The 17,822-nt window shown below is 27.9% G+C and overlaps 3 protein-coding genes across 3 annotated transcripts; all 3 read right to left on the reverse strand.

Moving 5' to 3' along the window:
• Positions 1 to 2,925: 2,925 nt before the first annotated feature.
• On the reverse strand, positions 2,926 to 6,174 carry LOC130670557 (uncharacterized). The gene is made up of 5 exons (XM_057473975.1): positions 6,154 to 6,174; positions 3,995 to 4,132; positions 3,855 to 3,921; positions 3,301 to 3,595; positions 2,926 to 3,238 (listed from the first exon to the last, which is right to left on the reverse strand). The coding sequence occupies exons 1-5, from the start codon at positions 6,172 to 6,174 to the stop codon at positions 2,926 to 2,928; spliced, it is 834 nt and encodes a 277-aa protein (XP_057329958.1).
• A 2,714-nt stretch (positions 6,175 to 8,888) lies between these two features.
• LOC130669856 (uncharacterized) lies at positions 8,889 to 10,202 on the reverse strand. Its single transcript, XM_057472991.1, has 2 exons — positions 9,804 to 10,202; positions 8,889 to 9,705 (listed from the first exon to the last, which is right to left on the reverse strand). Exons 1-2 carry the CDS (start codon positions 9,934 to 9,936, stop codon positions 8,921 to 8,923), a joined length of 918 nt encoding a protein of 305 aa, XP_057328974.1. The 5' UTR covers positions 9,937 to 10,202; the 3' UTR covers positions 8,889 to 8,920.
• A 1,103-nt stretch (positions 10,203 to 11,305) lies between these two features.
• LOC130669857 (uncharacterized) lies at positions 11,306 to 16,800 on the reverse strand. The gene is made up of 6 exons (XM_057472992.1): positions 16,667 to 16,800; positions 12,859 to 12,996; positions 12,534 to 12,672; positions 12,298 to 12,435; positions 11,821 to 11,972; positions 11,306 to 11,727 (listed from the first exon to the last, which is right to left on the reverse strand). The coding sequence occupies exons 1-6, from the start codon at positions 16,675 to 16,677 to the stop codon at positions 11,496 to 11,498; spliced, it is 810 nt and encodes a 269-aa protein (XP_057328975.1). The 5' UTR covers positions 16,678 to 16,800; the 3' UTR covers positions 11,306 to 11,495.
• Between the last annotated feature and the right edge of the window lie 1,022 nt (positions 16,801 to 17,822).

Raw genomic sequence — 17,822 nt, forward strand, 5'->3', positions numbered from 1 at the left:
TGTAGATTTTTATAGAGATACAAACGTTATAATTATAAACACGGTTTTTGTTTCAAATATATTTATTTTATTTAAATTTTTCTTCATAAATAGTGGATGTTTTAATGCATAGTAGTAGTTCAAGAGATATTTACAATTTATTGTCTTAGTATATAAATGATCATCTAACAATTTTACTTTCATACAGAAAATAAAAAAAATGTTGTTGAGATAACAATAAAATTATTAGTAAAAATTTTAAATAACAAGTATAATTGCGTATCTTATTTAATAGATAGATATTTTTATAGACATATGTGCCAAACACGACACTGAGAGTAAAAATAATTTAGAAATATTGTTTTTTTTTTTATACAAGAAATTATGTTATTGGAAATTTTCAATCTAATGTATTTCTAGTTCAAAAATTTGATGACTTCATTCAAAATTATTTTCTTGGTCGAAGAAATCTGAGCTCAGCTCGATATATGCTGATTTCCTCTTTTGTTATGTTCCTGAAGATCGGAACGTTTTTTGTGCAAGAAAAATGAAAAAATTCATGTAAATCAACTGCCTACACTGAGAAGGAAAAAAATTAAATTCAAGTAACCATGTTTACTTAACTCATAATACTAAAAATAAGAAAAAATTTACTACATCGAAGAATAATATTTCTTATCTTTATAACAATTGTTTAAATCTACTCATAAATATCTACAGACAATACATTTTTACTATAATTAAGAAAATATTTACTTGGCACTAGTTAAGTAAAATAATACTTAAATCAAGAAATTCTACTTGGAAATATACACTTTTTTCTCTCAGTGTAAAAGTGACTTAAGGGATAATTGGGGCTAGCTGCAATTTTCGGCTGACATAACAGCACCTATTCAAAACATTTCGGAAATCTAGATCTACTAGATTTTTTACTTTTCATTTTGTTTTTTAACTTCCCGCTAAGAAAATCGACGATTTTCGAAAAATTGGGAAGTTATTGTTTTCACCCCGATTTGCGAAAATCGAAATTTCATCAGATGTCGACGTTTTGAGGTTCCGGGAAGCTATTCTGACTATTTTCAGAATGATGTCCGAGTGTCTGTATGTATGTATGTATGTATGTATGTATGTATGTATGTATGTATGTATGTATGTATGTATGTATGTATGTATGTATGTATGTATGTGTGTGTGTATGTGTGTATGTGTGTATGTGTGTATGTATGTATGTATGTATGTATGTATGTATGTATGTATTCATGTATGTATGTATATATATATATATATATATATATATATATATATATATGTGTGTGTGTGTGTGTGTGTGTGTGTGTGTGTGTGACCGACTTATAACTTTTTAACTACACTGAAAAAAATAATCGCTAGCTGCTAGCGATTTTTTTCTTTAGCAGCTAGCGATTTTTAATCGTTAGCTGCAAGCGATTATTTCGCTAGCGGCTAGCGATTTTTTCTTTAGCAGCTAGCGATTTTTAATCGTTAGCTGCAAGCGATTATTTCGCTAGCTGCTAGCGATTTTTTCTTTAGCAGCTAGCGATTAAAAATCGCTTGCTGGAAGCGATTATTTCGCTAGCTGCTAGCGATTTTTTCTTTAGCAGGTAGCGATTAAAAATCGCTTGCTGGAATCGATTTATTCGCTAGCAGGTAGCGATTTTTTCTTTATCAGGTAGCGATTAAAAATCGCTTGCTGGAAGCGATTTTTTCGCTAGCAGGCAGCGATTAAAAATACTGTTTTTATCATTGAAATAAATTTATAAATATACATATTCATATATATTTATACATATATATAAATATATATTTATATATTCATATATATATATACATATATATATATCTATATATATATATATATATACTTATATATATATATATATATATATATATATGAATATATAAATATATATTTACATATATGTATAAATATACATTTCAATGATAAAAACAGTATTTTTAATCGCTACCTGCTAGCAAAAAAATCGCTTCCAGCAAGCGATTTTTAATCGCTACCTGCTAAAGAAAAAATCGCTACCTGCTAGCGAATAAATCGCTTCCAGCAAGCGATTTTTAATCGCTACCTGCTAAAGAAAAAATCGCTACCTGCTAGCGAATCAATCGCTTCCAGCAAGCGATTTTTAATCGCTAGCTGCTAAAGAAAAAATCGCTAACCGCTAGCGAAATAATCGCTTGCAGCTAATGATTAAAAATCGCTAGCTGCTAAAGAAAAAAATCGCTAGCCGCAAGCGATTATTTTTTTCAGTGTAATAAACCGATTTGGATGGTTAAGGCGGCAATCGAAAGGGCTTGTTGGCCATCAACTTTTCTGAAAATTTCAGATCATTTGATCAAGTAGATTCGAAAATATTGGCGAATTACGGAAAAAAAATTTTTTTTTTTAGTTTTTTATTGATTTCTCAGAAACGACTCAAACGATCGACTTCAAAATCTAACCAGCTCTAGAACTCAATGAAACACGTTGATTGCCGCCTCAACCATCGAAATCGGTCGATTCGTTCGTGAGTTATCGTGGGAGAAAGAAATGCTAAAAACGGTTTTTTTCGAAAAGAATGGGATACAATAGTATTTTCGAGCTCGAAGAGCTCGAAAATGTACTCACAACAATGTTTTCGAGCTCGAGGAGCTTGAAAACAGCGGGAAATTTTGGGGCTGGCCCGCAGGGTCAACCGATAGACAGATTTTTTATTTTCATTCCACGAAAAACGTTCCGATCCTCAGGTACATCTTTTTTTGGAGTACTGTACGTGATAATAAATTTCGATATACTTCTATCAAGAAAATTATTTTTCAACTGAAATGTGGAATTAATAATGTAACAATTTTTATTGATTTAGTACTTAAGAAATTATTGTTTTTACAAAAGTTAATTTTTTTCAGTAAAACATAAATAAACCATGAAGAACATTTTTATAGATAAAATATGGTACTAGGAGCCATTAATGATTTATAATATTCATAGCACGGGGATGCTCGTCGTTTATTCCATTCAATAGCAAATTCAACAATTCCTGTAGCATCGACAAAATTAAGTGCAATTATATTAGCACTACCAAAGTATTGTTCGTTGTAGATTTGTAACACTATCGGTGAGATAATATCTGCGGCACTACGAGGATCTTGATAACGACTAGTGTTAATATTATTAGAAATTCCATAACAATCAGGAATGTAATTCGATTTAAATGCAGCCATTATTACTCTCGGTTCTCGAATACATGGTCTATGGCAATAAAATTTAAAATTTTAGTTATCAGAATATTCGATATAAATTTTTATACGTACTCGTGGATACATAAAACTTGATAATATTTGGCATCATACTCCTCGTCTATAACTTTTCGAATAACTTCTATTGACTTTGTGTGTTCCAATTCGTTATTTATATGTAGAGACCATACAGAATTATTTTCTGATTGAACAGCGCGGTCGAAAGTTATAATAAGCCGTTTTTTCGATTGCCAAATTTCATTCAAAGTTATATTCCATGGATTAACGGGTCTTTCATATAAAATATGGTTTTCGAATTCTTTTTCGAGAAATTTTTTGAAATTACGACGACGATCTTCATTCTTGAAACCTAAATATTTATTATTTTTGTTACCATTAATATATTAAATCGTATTCGTTACAATTACATTTAGGGGAGACTAAATTAATACGGACCACCTAAGGATTTTGTTAATTTATAGTGAAACCAACTGAAAAAGTTCTAATTTAATAAACTTTTTTGCCTGATAAATATCTCAGCTAATCAAAATTTGTATTTAAAATTTTTTTAAATTCCCTTATGCAGTCCGTTATATCATGCCGCCCCTAAACTTTATATTAATTTATACCTTCAGAAAAACTTCGGAAGTTCATTACAATTATTTCTTTAGTTGCAAGAAGAAAAAGTTTTACGTCCTGTAATGATAAAAAAAATTATAATCAATAAGTATAATATCAAATATATATACGTTCAATACTTTAAATTTACCATAAGTATTCTCAGTAGAGGCGTCTTTTGTGGACATGCTTCATTTAACCAATATTCAATAGAGTTTTCAGGAAAATAATCTGGGCTAAGGTCAATAAATCGCACTCCATGAACTAACTGAGTTAATATATCTTGATTCTGTGTAAATAAATATAATACGATAAACTATTCGGATATATTTTGTACAAATTACAAGAAAAAGCTTATCGGATTGAAATCACTGTCCAAAAAAAAAAAAATTGGGTTAATCAAATAATTTACTTTGCTCAAATTATTTCTGAATTAAAATTTTCTCCTTAAAAAAAGATACGAAAATATATTTTACAAAAATTATTAACACATATATTAGAGTGGTCAAAAAAAAACATTTTTTTTTTTTCAAGGGCTATTATCTCAAAAGCTTTTCTTAAGTATAAAAAAAATTCCCTCCAAAGCGCAGCTCGATATATCAATTCTTCAAGAAGCTCAATACATTTATATTTTCCCATTTAAATAACACGTAAAAAAATTTTTTTACGTTTTCATCCGGTAAAACTACGAAAAAAATTTTTCTCTGAATTTTCCATTAATTATTCTTGTAGGAAATTCAATTCTCTACAAAAAAGTATTGAATTAGTTTTTTCGTAACCCTAACGGGAAAAAAGTTATTGAGCTTTAAATATTCGCAATAAAAGAAAATTTAATCAGATATGTAGAAAATAAAACTCAGTATCCATCCGCAAGTACTAGCTTTAATTGAAAAATATAATGAATTTGGGACAAAAGATGAAGAACAGAAACAATATCTGTTACAAATAGTTGCCGATCATAGGAAAAAATATCCAAATTGTGATAAGAAAAATTATTCATAATTATATAAACGATTATTAAATTATTTAATTATTATAAACATTTTAGAGTTTGATTAATTTCGAAATAAATACATGCAGTCACCAAAAAGTTGAAAATTATTTCAAATCTATAAAAATTAAATGAATTATCTAGTAATGGTGTCAATTCCATTAAAGAGTTGCTCTAAAACTATCTTCCTTCAAATTTACTTAGTAACGAGTACTTAATGCTCAATAACTTTTAAACCGTTAGGATTACGAAAAAACTAATTCAATACTTTTTTGTAGAAAATTAAATTTCCTACAAAAATGATTGATGGAAAATACAAAAAAAAATTTTTTTCATAGTTTTACCGGATGAAAACTTACAAAAAATTTTTTTACGTGTTATTTAAATGGGAAAATATAAATGTATTGAACTTCTTGAAAAATTGAGATATCAAGCTGCGCTTTGGAGGGAATTTTTTTTATACCTTAGAGAAGCTTTTGGAATGATAGCCAAAAAACTTTTTGAACTTCCCGCTAAGAAAATTGTAAATTTTCAAAAATTCGGGAAGTTATTGGTTTCGGTCCGATTTACGAAAATCGAATTTCCATCAGATGTCGACGTTTTGAGGTCCTAGGAAGCTATTCTGACTAATTTCAAGATGATGTCCGAGTGTATGTAAATACCTGTATCTTTTGAACGGATGAACCGATTTTGAACTTTAAGGTGTCATTCGACGCGGATTGTCAATATCTTGAAGCCGTGAGAAAATTGAGCTTCATCAGTAGGGCTCGTTTAGAGATATTCCAAAAATAAAGTTTTTTCAAAAATGTTTTTTTTGGATAACTTTTAATGTGCTCGATGGATTGATTCCAAAATGGACTGGGCTCTAGAGCTTTATAAGCCGCGTCGAATGCCACCTCAACCATCAAAATCGGTTTATTCATTCAAGAGAAACCGTTGTCGAAAGAATAAAAAAAAAAAATTTTTTTATTTTTTCTGAAATATCTCAAAAACGACACTATAAATCGAATTCAAAATTTGATCAGCTTTAGAACTTGATAAAACGCGTCGATTGCCACCTCAACCGTCTCAATCAGCTTATTCGTTTGAGAGATATCGTTGGAGAAAAAATGGTGAAAAACGTTTTTTTTCGAAAACAACAGCATACAAACGTATTTTCGAGCTCGAAGAGCTCGAAAATGTATTCACAATAATGTTTTCGAGGTTCTTGAGCTCGAAAACAGCGGGAAGTTTTGGGGCTGGCTCGCAGGGTCAACTGACAAACCGATTTTTTTTTTGGACCACTCTAATATATATTACTTACCTGCGTGATAGTATACTTTTCTAAAGGAGTCTCCCATTGTGGGAGATTTTTTATAAATGATCCAGACTTATGGCTTCCTGGTAAAATAACTTCATTTAAACGAAACGGTCCTATATAATTTTTCATTTCATACATCCAATTACGATGTGTTGATAAGCAAGTCATTTTTCTCACTCTATTATTTCTTACCCAAGCACCATAATATTCTATACAGAAATAATTTTCACTTTTATTTAATTATTCTAAATTATTGTTATTTATTTATTCATCTAATTACTTACTTAAACAAACGTCTTTGTTAACGGGCATTTTATTTCCGTGTAAAAGCGATAGCGTTAAGGGAGTAATAACACTACCACTATGAATATCAGGCGTATATTCAAAAACTGGGATTAAATTATTAAATACCGGGTTCTTATCATAAATCGCGACCGAATCTCCCGGCATAAAATTTTTATTATACCAATAAATACCAACTTTTCGAGTAAGATTACTGTCAATCTTAGCCGAAAGTGTAATTATTAATTGGGCATTATCAAAATCATCAATGGACGCACAGTTATTGGACATAACGTTACGAATTGTCAAACAAATAAAAATGATTATTAACTTCTGAGTAAAAATTAACATGATTAATTTTATTTTTCACTTTGAAAGTTGGATAATTATTAAATGCCACCGCAGCAATGTAATTCACTTTTTTTTAACACTGATGCAAATACTTAATACTTATGTTAATAAAATAGTTCAATAAGTAATAACTTGATTGACAATTTAAAAAAAATTATTTATGATATTGATAGTTTTTTTTATTTAAACAAACATTTTTTCCCATCGTTTCACTTATAAAAAATACCAATAACTTAGTGTACTCGAATGCTATTTGATGGACTTGTCTCTTCTTTTACTTTCAAAATCTAGAAATAGATGAGTATTTTCACGAACAAATTATGGCCATAATGAACATCGTAATGACCTTAATGACATTTTTGTACGTGTAAAAAGAACGAAGCAGAAGCGAAATAATTGATCTAATAGGTATTAATAGTCGTGTTATCTAAGTACGATAGTAATAGATTCCGATAAGCCATGAAAAATTTCATTTTTTTACTCCAAAATAAAAAATGATTTTCGAGCTAAATATTATTTTTTAAATTACTTCTATGTTCTAGATTTGGAACTCAAATATATAAAGTTTTTTAAATGACTTTTGTAGGACACAAAATTAGGATAAAAAAAAAGTTCTTTTTTTCTTTAATTTTCCATTTCATCTTCAGAATAAATCGGCTGATTTGATTTGTTATTCAAACATTCATAAGGGTTGATTGAGTCGGTTTTAAAATCAATTACTCAGATATTTTTCCAAGTGATTTGAAAAATAAATCAAAAATACCAAAATTTATCAATTTTTATAATGTAATTTTAGACTATTTCTTGAACCGATTTTAGAATCAATCTAAAACTAAATTGGAAGTAAATCTTATAAACGATTATGTTTACGCTCGAAAGAACATTAAAATTTTTTTATGTATTAAAAAAAAAATAATTTTATGGAATTTCATACCGAAGAGATTTATTCTTTTTATTATTAAAATTGAAATCATGTTTCGCGCGCAAGCGTGCACTTGTCGCTTTTTATATATTTATTTAAGTGTACTTGTTGTGTCAATTGTGTATATTTTTATGCTGCTTCGAGCTCTTAGCCAATCACTTTACGAATAGTTTCGCTTCACATATTTTTTATGTCTTTTATATTATAGGGATTAAATGTAATGAGCATGACCATTCAATTGTTAACTTAAGTGAAAAATATAATGCGTACTCAGAAAAAATCGGATCTCGAAATTTAGTTATAATTACTACAAAGAAAGTAACCCAAAACCATTGATGGATCCGATTACTTTAGCATAAGTTAATAATTACTATTCCATAAGTAAAAGATACAAACGCTTAGTAATTTTTAATCTATGATAGCACATTTTACTCATGGAATAGAGATTTTTAGATTTTGTTAAAAGTAATAGCTATTAGATCCCATTGGTGATTTCGGGGTACTTATCACATGGTAGTTTTTGTTTACTTTCTTTTCCGTGTACTATTATTGAATAGCGAAAACATCGAAAAATATGTACGAAAAAAATTTTAAAAATACTTTAAAATGATTGTTGAAATAATTATAATTGTGATTTGAACTCTTTATAAAAACATTTGAATAATTTGCTTTGGTCGATCTTTCCTTACATAGATATCGCGTTATCATTTCCAGAAGGACACCTTTTTTTCTTTGGCCGATTGTTTGGTAGTTATCTAAGAGCTAAAAATTAAAAAAAAAAAATTTGAAAGCCAAACGGACGCATGACAAATTGTCTGCCCTGTAGGCTTTCAAAATGATTTTTTTTGAACTTCGAGCTTTAAAATAAGTTTCCAAAACGACTTGTAGTAAAAAAAAAAATGATACGTCTTTTTGGCTCTAGGAAACTCTCTAAAACCAAAAAGGCTTATAAAAATTTTAATCGTTTTGGAATTAATAACGCGATAGGAATTCCTACAAGAATATGCGCGGCAATATATGAACTTTATATCTTTCGTAAACCCACTATATCTATAATTTTAAAAAATCCATAAATTTACTTACCTAAGACTGTTGCAGAAAAAAAAATTACAAACATAAATAATAATTGGAGACAAACTAAAAATAAATTTAATTAATTATATTTTAATTATTAAAAATTATTTATACATTTAAATATAAACATTGTATTTATAAAATATTCAAAACTATTTCAACTTAAACAATTATCATTGTTCGCAGTTTCGGGTGAATTATTCTGTGTTTTAGAATTATCAATATTTTGATTATTTTTGAAATTGTACTGTTGTTGATTCGTAATTTCGTTCAAAATAATTTCTTGTATCTTAAGACGTACAAACATTTGTCTTTCAATCGTTAAACTACGCAACGGGCTTCTAATACTCATAAGAAAATGATACGTATCATCATCATCCTCATTATTATCATCAGTGTGACAAAAAAATTTTCCACGATGAATACTTTCATAACGTTTACGTTCGATACTACTCTGATAATCGCAATCAGTTGAATCAACAAGTACACGTTTTCTGTTAATTTTATTACGAACTCGTTTAACAATTGGTATCCCTCCTACTTGCAATAATTCATCACCAGTCAATAACGATTGACAGGAATCACCGTCAACAAGTCCATCATCAAAGTGTGCTTCTTCATCACCTTCAAAAATGTCGATTTGTGGCTCTATCTGTGTTCCATCAAGTGAAGTTGCATAATGACTACCACCAGTTTGTACAAGCCCACTGCCACCATTCCCACAACCGATCACACGTGAATTCATTTGATCACGTAGAAATAGTAAACTTTTAAACCAAACCCATTTTGATTCATGTTGTTGTTGATGGTGTTGTTGGTGTTGTTGCTCACTTATCGAAGAAGGGGAGCTACTGTCGCATGTTGGTTTACTACGATATGTTTTCTTCAGTTCATTCCGGAAATTGTCCCGAAGATGTTTCCATTTTGATTTCGCAACTTCACCTAAAAGAATTTTATTTTTAAATTCAAACTATCTATCTAACTATTTTCATATACATTTTATGCATAGTATTTAATTGTTTAAAAAAGCAAATACTTACAAGAGACATCGCAAGCTCTTGCGATCTCTCCCCACATCTTCAAAATAACATCTCGATTATGATAATGGGTATTCTTTTGATCCCATATAGCTGGACGTGCTTGAACTTCATTAATAAGTCTTTGCAAGTCCATAATACGTCAAAACAAACTATTTATTGAAAATCAAAAATCCATATCTTCATGCCTCGTTGCGTTGTTATTATCAAATTGTTTTTTTCCTCTAAATTTTATTATAAAAAAATGGCGTTAAATGTTAGGGACGAACGGAGCAACATCGTCACGATGATCACGACTTTGCACTGTCCTCGCAACTCTTTTTCTCTCTCTGGTCTCTCTGCGTAATGACGTAGCGACGCCGAGCCGAGCTGAGCGTACAGCATTCGGGCAGTCGCTTCATGTAGTAATCCTTACTACATATACCTCGGGATGTATGTTATATATATATATATATATACAGAGATGTAGATGTAAAGAGTAGAATCAAGACTCGCCCTTGTCCCGCATGCATGTATATTTTTTTTCTTCGTATTCTAGCAGTTAGTTTTACGTGTTCTGTAGCGATTTTCATAGTCTTTCATTCATATATGTATATGTAAAGATTGTATGGATTAAATGTGTGCGCTTACTCTCACAGTTACATCCAAATGTTGCTAGTAGGTATATATTGCAAACGCTACTCGCGCACACACGCATCTCGCGAAATCGTTAAGGCAACGCCGAACCATAGTTTGGTTTGGCTGCCGCGTGATTATACGCTCGGCTCGGCTCTGCTCGGCTTTACTCGGCCTAAATATATATATATATATATATATATATATATATATATATATATATATATATATATATATATGTATAAACGCAAATATACATACTATTAGTAAAGTTTATGCCAATATATGAAATTTGAAATAATTTATTTGAATACAAAGCTATCTCCTACGCCTAACTAATCTAGAAATTTTTAAAATAAAAAAAAAGTGTTGGGTTCGAGAATTTTGAATAAATTTTTTTTTTTTACTCCAGATGAATTGAAAATTCTGCAATTTCTGTTGATCGATATCTCGACTTTATATTAAGTCTTCCTTGTAATGAGAAGACATGCAACCATTTTTGTTATTCTGTTTTTAAACTTTACATTTTAGTTTTGTAGACAATCACAGAGAAAAAGAAAGAAAGAGAAGCTATTGATTTTTTATACGAGTAGTTTACTATTTATTTAGGTTTCAATTTCAATGATATGAGATATCTAGATAACTTTAACAGGTATAAGAATCATCGGACTACATGATCACTTTTATTTTTCAGATAATCAATATTTACTAGATGATGTTTTTTTTTTTTTAATTTTTTTAATGAATGAAAAATGTGAAATTGTGAACAAAAAAAACATGTGGTTTTATTTATTAAAAATTTTTTTAATAAACCGCATACATTTTTTTAGTTCATATAATAATAATAATAATAATGAAATTATCGAGCTATGTAAAAAATATGATTTTAAAATCTCTAATTAAATTTAAATTAGAAAATTAAATACATGTATGTACAAAACATGTGTTTCTAACACATGTTATAATATTTAAATATTTTATTACATATAAACTATAAATTATACAAAAAACTTATCTATTTTTATTAAAATTCTTTATTGCAAGATATGTATAAAAATCATTTAATAAATCGAATCGAAACTATTCGTGAGAAATCGTTATATTGCTGAAAATTTCTAATATTGACTGCACAATTGAATCTATGAATTCAGGTTTCAATTCATTAATTTCTTTAAGTTTCTTTTCAATAATGTTTGTCGATTGAAATTCAATTTCCCGCAGGACTTGACTTTTAGCAAATATTGTTAGTGCTCTAGTGAGAATATTAATCAGGTGGTCCGTCAGGTGGCCTTCTAATCTTAATGTAAAGTTACTAAATAAAAGATAATATATTAACAGTTTAAATTATAATTTTTGTATGCATAAAATCTATGATATTATAAAATAAACTCTATATTAAACTTACTCAACTTCAACAAATTTGAAAAATTCAAGCTTGAGAGAACTTTTTTCTAAGTCCATTGATGCCAAAACTCTTACTCGAAGATTTTTAAAACTTCCAGTAAATGATCCTTTGCGGGTGAACATAAGATATCTGATTGTATAGTCATAATTTAGCTAAGGAATAAACAATTAATTTATTAATTACTGTAAATTGAATTGAAAATCATATTTCAACGTTCTAATTAGCAAATTGTCTAAATTATTATTTTTTAGTGGTTGATTCTGTGCAATTTTCAGATAGTAATAGTCGGAAAAAATAATATCTGAGTAACCTAGACAAAAATATTACACATATACTAGATATGGAATTGATTTTTAGATGAAAAAAAAATTTGTAATTACTTTTTTTTTGCATAAATAGAAGATTTTCTGAAATGGAGTTGGACAATTTGCTAATTAGAACGTTGATTTATAAATGATAATGAATTATTAAATTTACATAAATACTATCCCAGCCAAGATCAAAATCACAACTAAAAGCCTTATCATTATAACGCAAAATAACATCACCAGATCGTTTAATTGTTACAAGATTTTGTACCCAGCCTCCTTGTAAATGTGTTTTTCCAATTCCTAACTATAGAAGAATTAAAAATTAATTGATTAATTTTAGCTTAAAATTTATTTATTTATTTATTCAATTTTTTTTTCTTTTTAATAAAAACGACGTCATACATCCGTCATTGTTATCAAGTGATCAGGAACTTGTAGTGGATCCATTTGTAGTAGTTTAATGAAGCTACGTATTAATGCTAAATTTTTATCAAAAATTTCATTTAAAATAAGTTCCTCTAACTGTGATCTCTCATACAATCTACAAAAAAAAAATTAATAATTATCTTTCTATAATTAATTTATAAATAATGAACTCTACTCCATATACACTGAAAATTGAATGTGGTAATTACGGAGTAGAGGTTTTAAAAGACAATCATCTTCAGGTACAGAACTTTTGAGTTGACGTGTTATTTAATATAAATAATTAACTAAAACAACTTACGCTGCCAGTTTTTGATGTAACTCATTGCCTTGATCCAGAGCTTGAGCTTCAGCAAATGAAACTGTTGCAAGTACGGTGAAAAAGAAAATATTAAATATCATTTTAATTAATGTGTAATTATTGGAAGACTGTAGCAACCTAACAAGAGCAGAAAAGGTTTATTAATTTTTATTCAATACGTTTATACTGATATCATTATTAATGTACTTGTATCTTATCTTAAAATCGATGTATCGTTTAGATAATCTTTAGTGAGAATCTAAAAATTTTATTAAATAAATTATAAAAATTTATACAATGTATAATACCCGCTACCGGGTTTTCTTAATTCGCTATCTATGAGATTTCAGGTCACTTGTAAGGTTGTTGTATGGACGAATTTCGATAAAACAGTTTACATTAACTGATATAAGGATTTATTGATTACCATATATTAATAAATTTATTAAATAAATATTTATATCTATAAATTAATATAAAATAAATGATTTGATTGATTTCAAAATAAATAAACAAAAAAAGGAGCTCGCTAATTCTTAGACAAAAAAAAACTTTTTTTTTCTTTTAACATGTAAAATTAAGATCGAATTTCCTCATAAATTTAGTATTTTGTAATAAATCGGTCATTATAACAAGTTAAAGTTTCTTTAATAAACAATACATGATACCCAAAAACACACAATATGATAAAAGAATGCATAATTTTGTGTTAGTAAAAATACATTCGCATGACCAAAATAAGTGGGAAGCGATTCCTGGATCATGAATTGATTTTTCATATCTTAACTGACATTTTTATTTAATTTACAGTTGAATGATCAATAAAAATTGAATATAAATAAATAATTATTATTATTTATTAAATACATGTGTGTGAGATCATTCACATTGGATCTATTACAGTAAATTATACACTGCTATTTAAATTTTTACTATCATTGGCGTAAATAATATTATACGTTCTCGATCCTCCATTCAGACTAAAGGATAAATGATGCAATTGCTGAAAAAAAACTACTCTTGTAAGAAGAGCACTTCAATATATTTCACTTGCTAATAGATAGAACCAAATATTTATTTAACAATTAACATTATTGGACCCGACAACTAGTCGTATAATACGGACAGATGATAATAATTAATATAATAGAGGGGAGGGTGAAAATGACTAGATGACATCACGTTGGGTCTTCTCGGAGGATCCCATCGGAATGTCTCTTCTTCATCCACCTCAATGTCCTTCTCTACTAGGGGTGAACCTTATCGAAGGTTGAAGATAGCTCCTGACGTCATAGGCTATGAGCCTTAAGATGCCTAAAAAGAAAAAGACTCGGTATTGAAGAAAGAGTAACTTACACTTTCTAAAATAGAAACCAGAAGTTAAAATATAATTAAAGCGAGTGTCTTTTTTATAATTTAGCACTTTTTACATGTCACGCCGATCGGACTTGTATAAGGTACTATTCCGCTAGTATAAAGGCCCTTATCTGCAAACACATCTTCATAAAGTTGTAGATTCTTCAAACTTCATCGTTGGTTGTCACTATTACCTCATTTATATCTCGACCAGGAGTTATCTGTTGGCTTACAAATGAGTAAATGCTGCAAACATGTATAAATAAACGCATATTTTTATTTTGTGGCTGTTAAATTTTTTAAACTTGCCATTGAAAAATGACCTCGAATCAGGGCTTAACAAAGTCAAATAATTTCTTTATTCGACTCTTGGTTCATAGGAAGTAGTATAGGTCGATGTCCTTTTTTTCAATAATAACTCTCACTTTCACTGATCGCAATATAACTTTTGCCATCATACAGAACACAGATTTTACTTTCAATGACCTCGACGAATGAGGTTTGAGTTTCACTTTCATTGACCAAACGACCTAATGACCTGACTTATATACCAAGATTCGTTTGAACTACTTTCTCTGTTACTTTTAGGTCATTCACACAAAATAAGTTTATTAGATAAATAAATATTGTTCTTTGTTTGCATGTTTGTTTATTTAAAACTGTAATCTTGATATGCAAATTCAATCTTGATTATTTTCTTTTACTACGTTTCAATTAAATATTTTCAAAACATCTTGTTATCTATCAATCCGATAATAATGAAATCGTACAACAATTTTCCGTTGTACAATAAATGTACTCATGTACATTGTTATTGTGATATTCTATCTTAAATAATTTATTTATAATTATAATTTAAAAATTCTATTAATCTGCAGATCATAAAAATGATCAAAAACAATTTTTTTCTTTGTATGAATTATTATAATTTTTTAAATAAAATTTTAATTAATATATATATTTATAATTCTTCTTATTAATAATGACTATTTAATTTTTACAAAAAATTAAAATTGCTATCGTTTAATTGAATTAAATGTATTATTATTATTTTTAACTTCCCGCTATGAAAATCGAAAATTTTCAAAAAAAGGGAAGTTATTGGTTTCGGTCTGATTCTTGAAAATCGAGTTTTTATCAAATCTTGGCGTTTTGAAGACGATCGGTCAGGTAGTTTACGAATTATACGAAAAATAAAAATTAAAACGATTTTTTGTTGGGTTTTTTGTCGTACAACTTATAACCACTTGCCCGATTTATCTCAAAATTTAATCACTTCTAAGTCTTGATGAGCCCCTGCGATTGATGCCAAGTACGTTCAAATCGAACGATACGTTTTAAAGATATCGTGCGATGAAAATTAATTTTTTTTTAGCTAAATGTATTTTTTTAGTCAAAAAAAAAAAAAATAATAAAGTGAAGGAACTAAAAAATTACTAATAAAAACGTTTTCGAATTAGCTTTTAAGCTCGGAAGCAGCGTGAAGTTTTAGGGTCGGCCCGTAAGGACAACTAATTTTTAGATTTTTTTTTCAGTAACATTTGTATAATAATTTATAACTTAGTTATTATTTATCAAAAATTCTACTGTTTCAATTCTTGATAAAACATAAAATTTCATGATAAAAAACATCACTTTTTAATCAACTGATGATACATCTATGAAAATTTATCACAGGTACTTATATATATTTTATCTCACAAAAAATTAATCAATTAATACAAATTTATTTGTTATGATACTGAAGTTAGCCGGAATTTAATAATGTTTGGAATTTTTTGTAAAATGATAAATTATAAAAAAAAGTTTTTTTTAAACAGCAGCTATAGATTTTTAATTTTCTACATGTTCTTATTTAAAATTTTTTTTTTGTAATTTATCTGTTGAAAAAAAATCGGAAAATTATTAATTGTCTGCTAACTTCAGGATCATTATTCTTTTACTATCAAAATAATTGTATAAAAAAACACAATTCAATAAATTTGTATTTAAGCTAAAAGACCTAATTATAAATATAGATATACAAATAAATAGAGTGATCTGGTATTAGGTCTTTTATTTTACTCATCAAATGATTTTTTAGTATAAATATCAAAACAACATATTTGGAAATATCAAATTAAATTAGATAAATTTGGTAATAAATATTGAGATTAACCTTGAACCTATCTCTTGAAAAGACTTGATAAATAATTTAAATTAACTCTATTTATTAAACATAAAAAATTATTAGATTCTCGATGACCTAAACTCTAGCACATGTTTCCATGGCCAGCAAGATTTTTATTTCCTTCCTTATTCGGTTATTTCTAAATCATCGTTAATATATTTAAGTATAATTATTATGACTAATAACTTAAAAAATAAAAAAATACCCAACAAAATATGTAGAAAAATCACGATAAACAAATACATTAATAAAATTTAAAATCATGATAAACAATCAATTTACCCATACGTCATGAATATTTGATCACGTTTTATCGCCGATTGTTTTCTTTTGTAGTGAGTCAAACATTCTAGGAATTTGTCTTACTATCAAAATAAAAAATATCAACACATGTTTATTATTTTCTTTGTAATGCGTTATGTATTTTTTTAATTGTGCACAATATTGTTGTGTACAAAGATATAATACTTTTATATTATACTGCAAGTTTCATTGTAAACATACTTGTTTATTAGAATTGCCCTCGAAATGTATGACGTAATTATCGGACCAATAGGATACCGTCATTCTGTGGGTGTGCGCATGTGATAATGACGTCCTTTTCGAAGTATCACTTGCATCATAACACATCATATACAACAACACATTTAAAACGTGTATGAAATCTGATTGGCCGATTTACTCAACACGCGGTTTTCTCCTTCTTACTTTTATTTATAATGTATATCGTCAAACCTGAACAACATTCACTTATAAGTTACTATTTTAACGTAACGTTTAATTAAGTAGAAAACAACTTGATCTATTACGTACGATGTTATTATTTTTTATTTTATTTTTTTTGTTATTTTAAATTATAATTTTTATAAATAATTAATATTTTGCACATTATATAGATAAATAATATAAAGAAAGCATTACTATCTTAATGTAAATACATAAATATTTATGTATATTTTTTTTTTAATTATCTTATAACTCTACATTATTATTTACTCACGTTTTTTTCATATATGTACTACGTCATTGGTCACTGGAGCAAACGTGAACTCATGTTATGAATCAATTAGTAGATATGAGTACAAAGATGTGCAACTACATATGTATTGTTCAAGTCCAGGCCACTGACCCGGCACTCAGTGGCAATAACCGACGAAAATAAAACAGACTTGTATTTAAAGTGGGTAATTTTTTTTATTACACTTTAGATAACCACATGTGCACTAATCTAGACATGGAGCGGAAATATATTTTTTTTTTTCGAATTGTAATTAAATAAGTCAGAAATATTGAATGTTATTGTTTTTACAGTAACAATATTTTTAAAACAAAATAATTTTTAATACAGACTTTAATAATTAATTTTTATTATTTTTAAGAAAAAATGTTTTCAAAAATTTCACATTATGTTTTATTATTATTTTTTTTTTTTTTTTTT

Source organism: Microplitis mediator, chromosome 6 (genome assembly GCF_029852145.1).
Source record: "Microplitis mediator isolate UGA2020A chromosome 6, iyMicMedi2.1, whole genome shotgun sequence".
Classification (NCBI taxonomy): domain Eukaryota; kingdom Metazoa; phylum Arthropoda; class Insecta; order Hymenoptera; family Braconidae; genus Microplitis; species Microplitis mediator.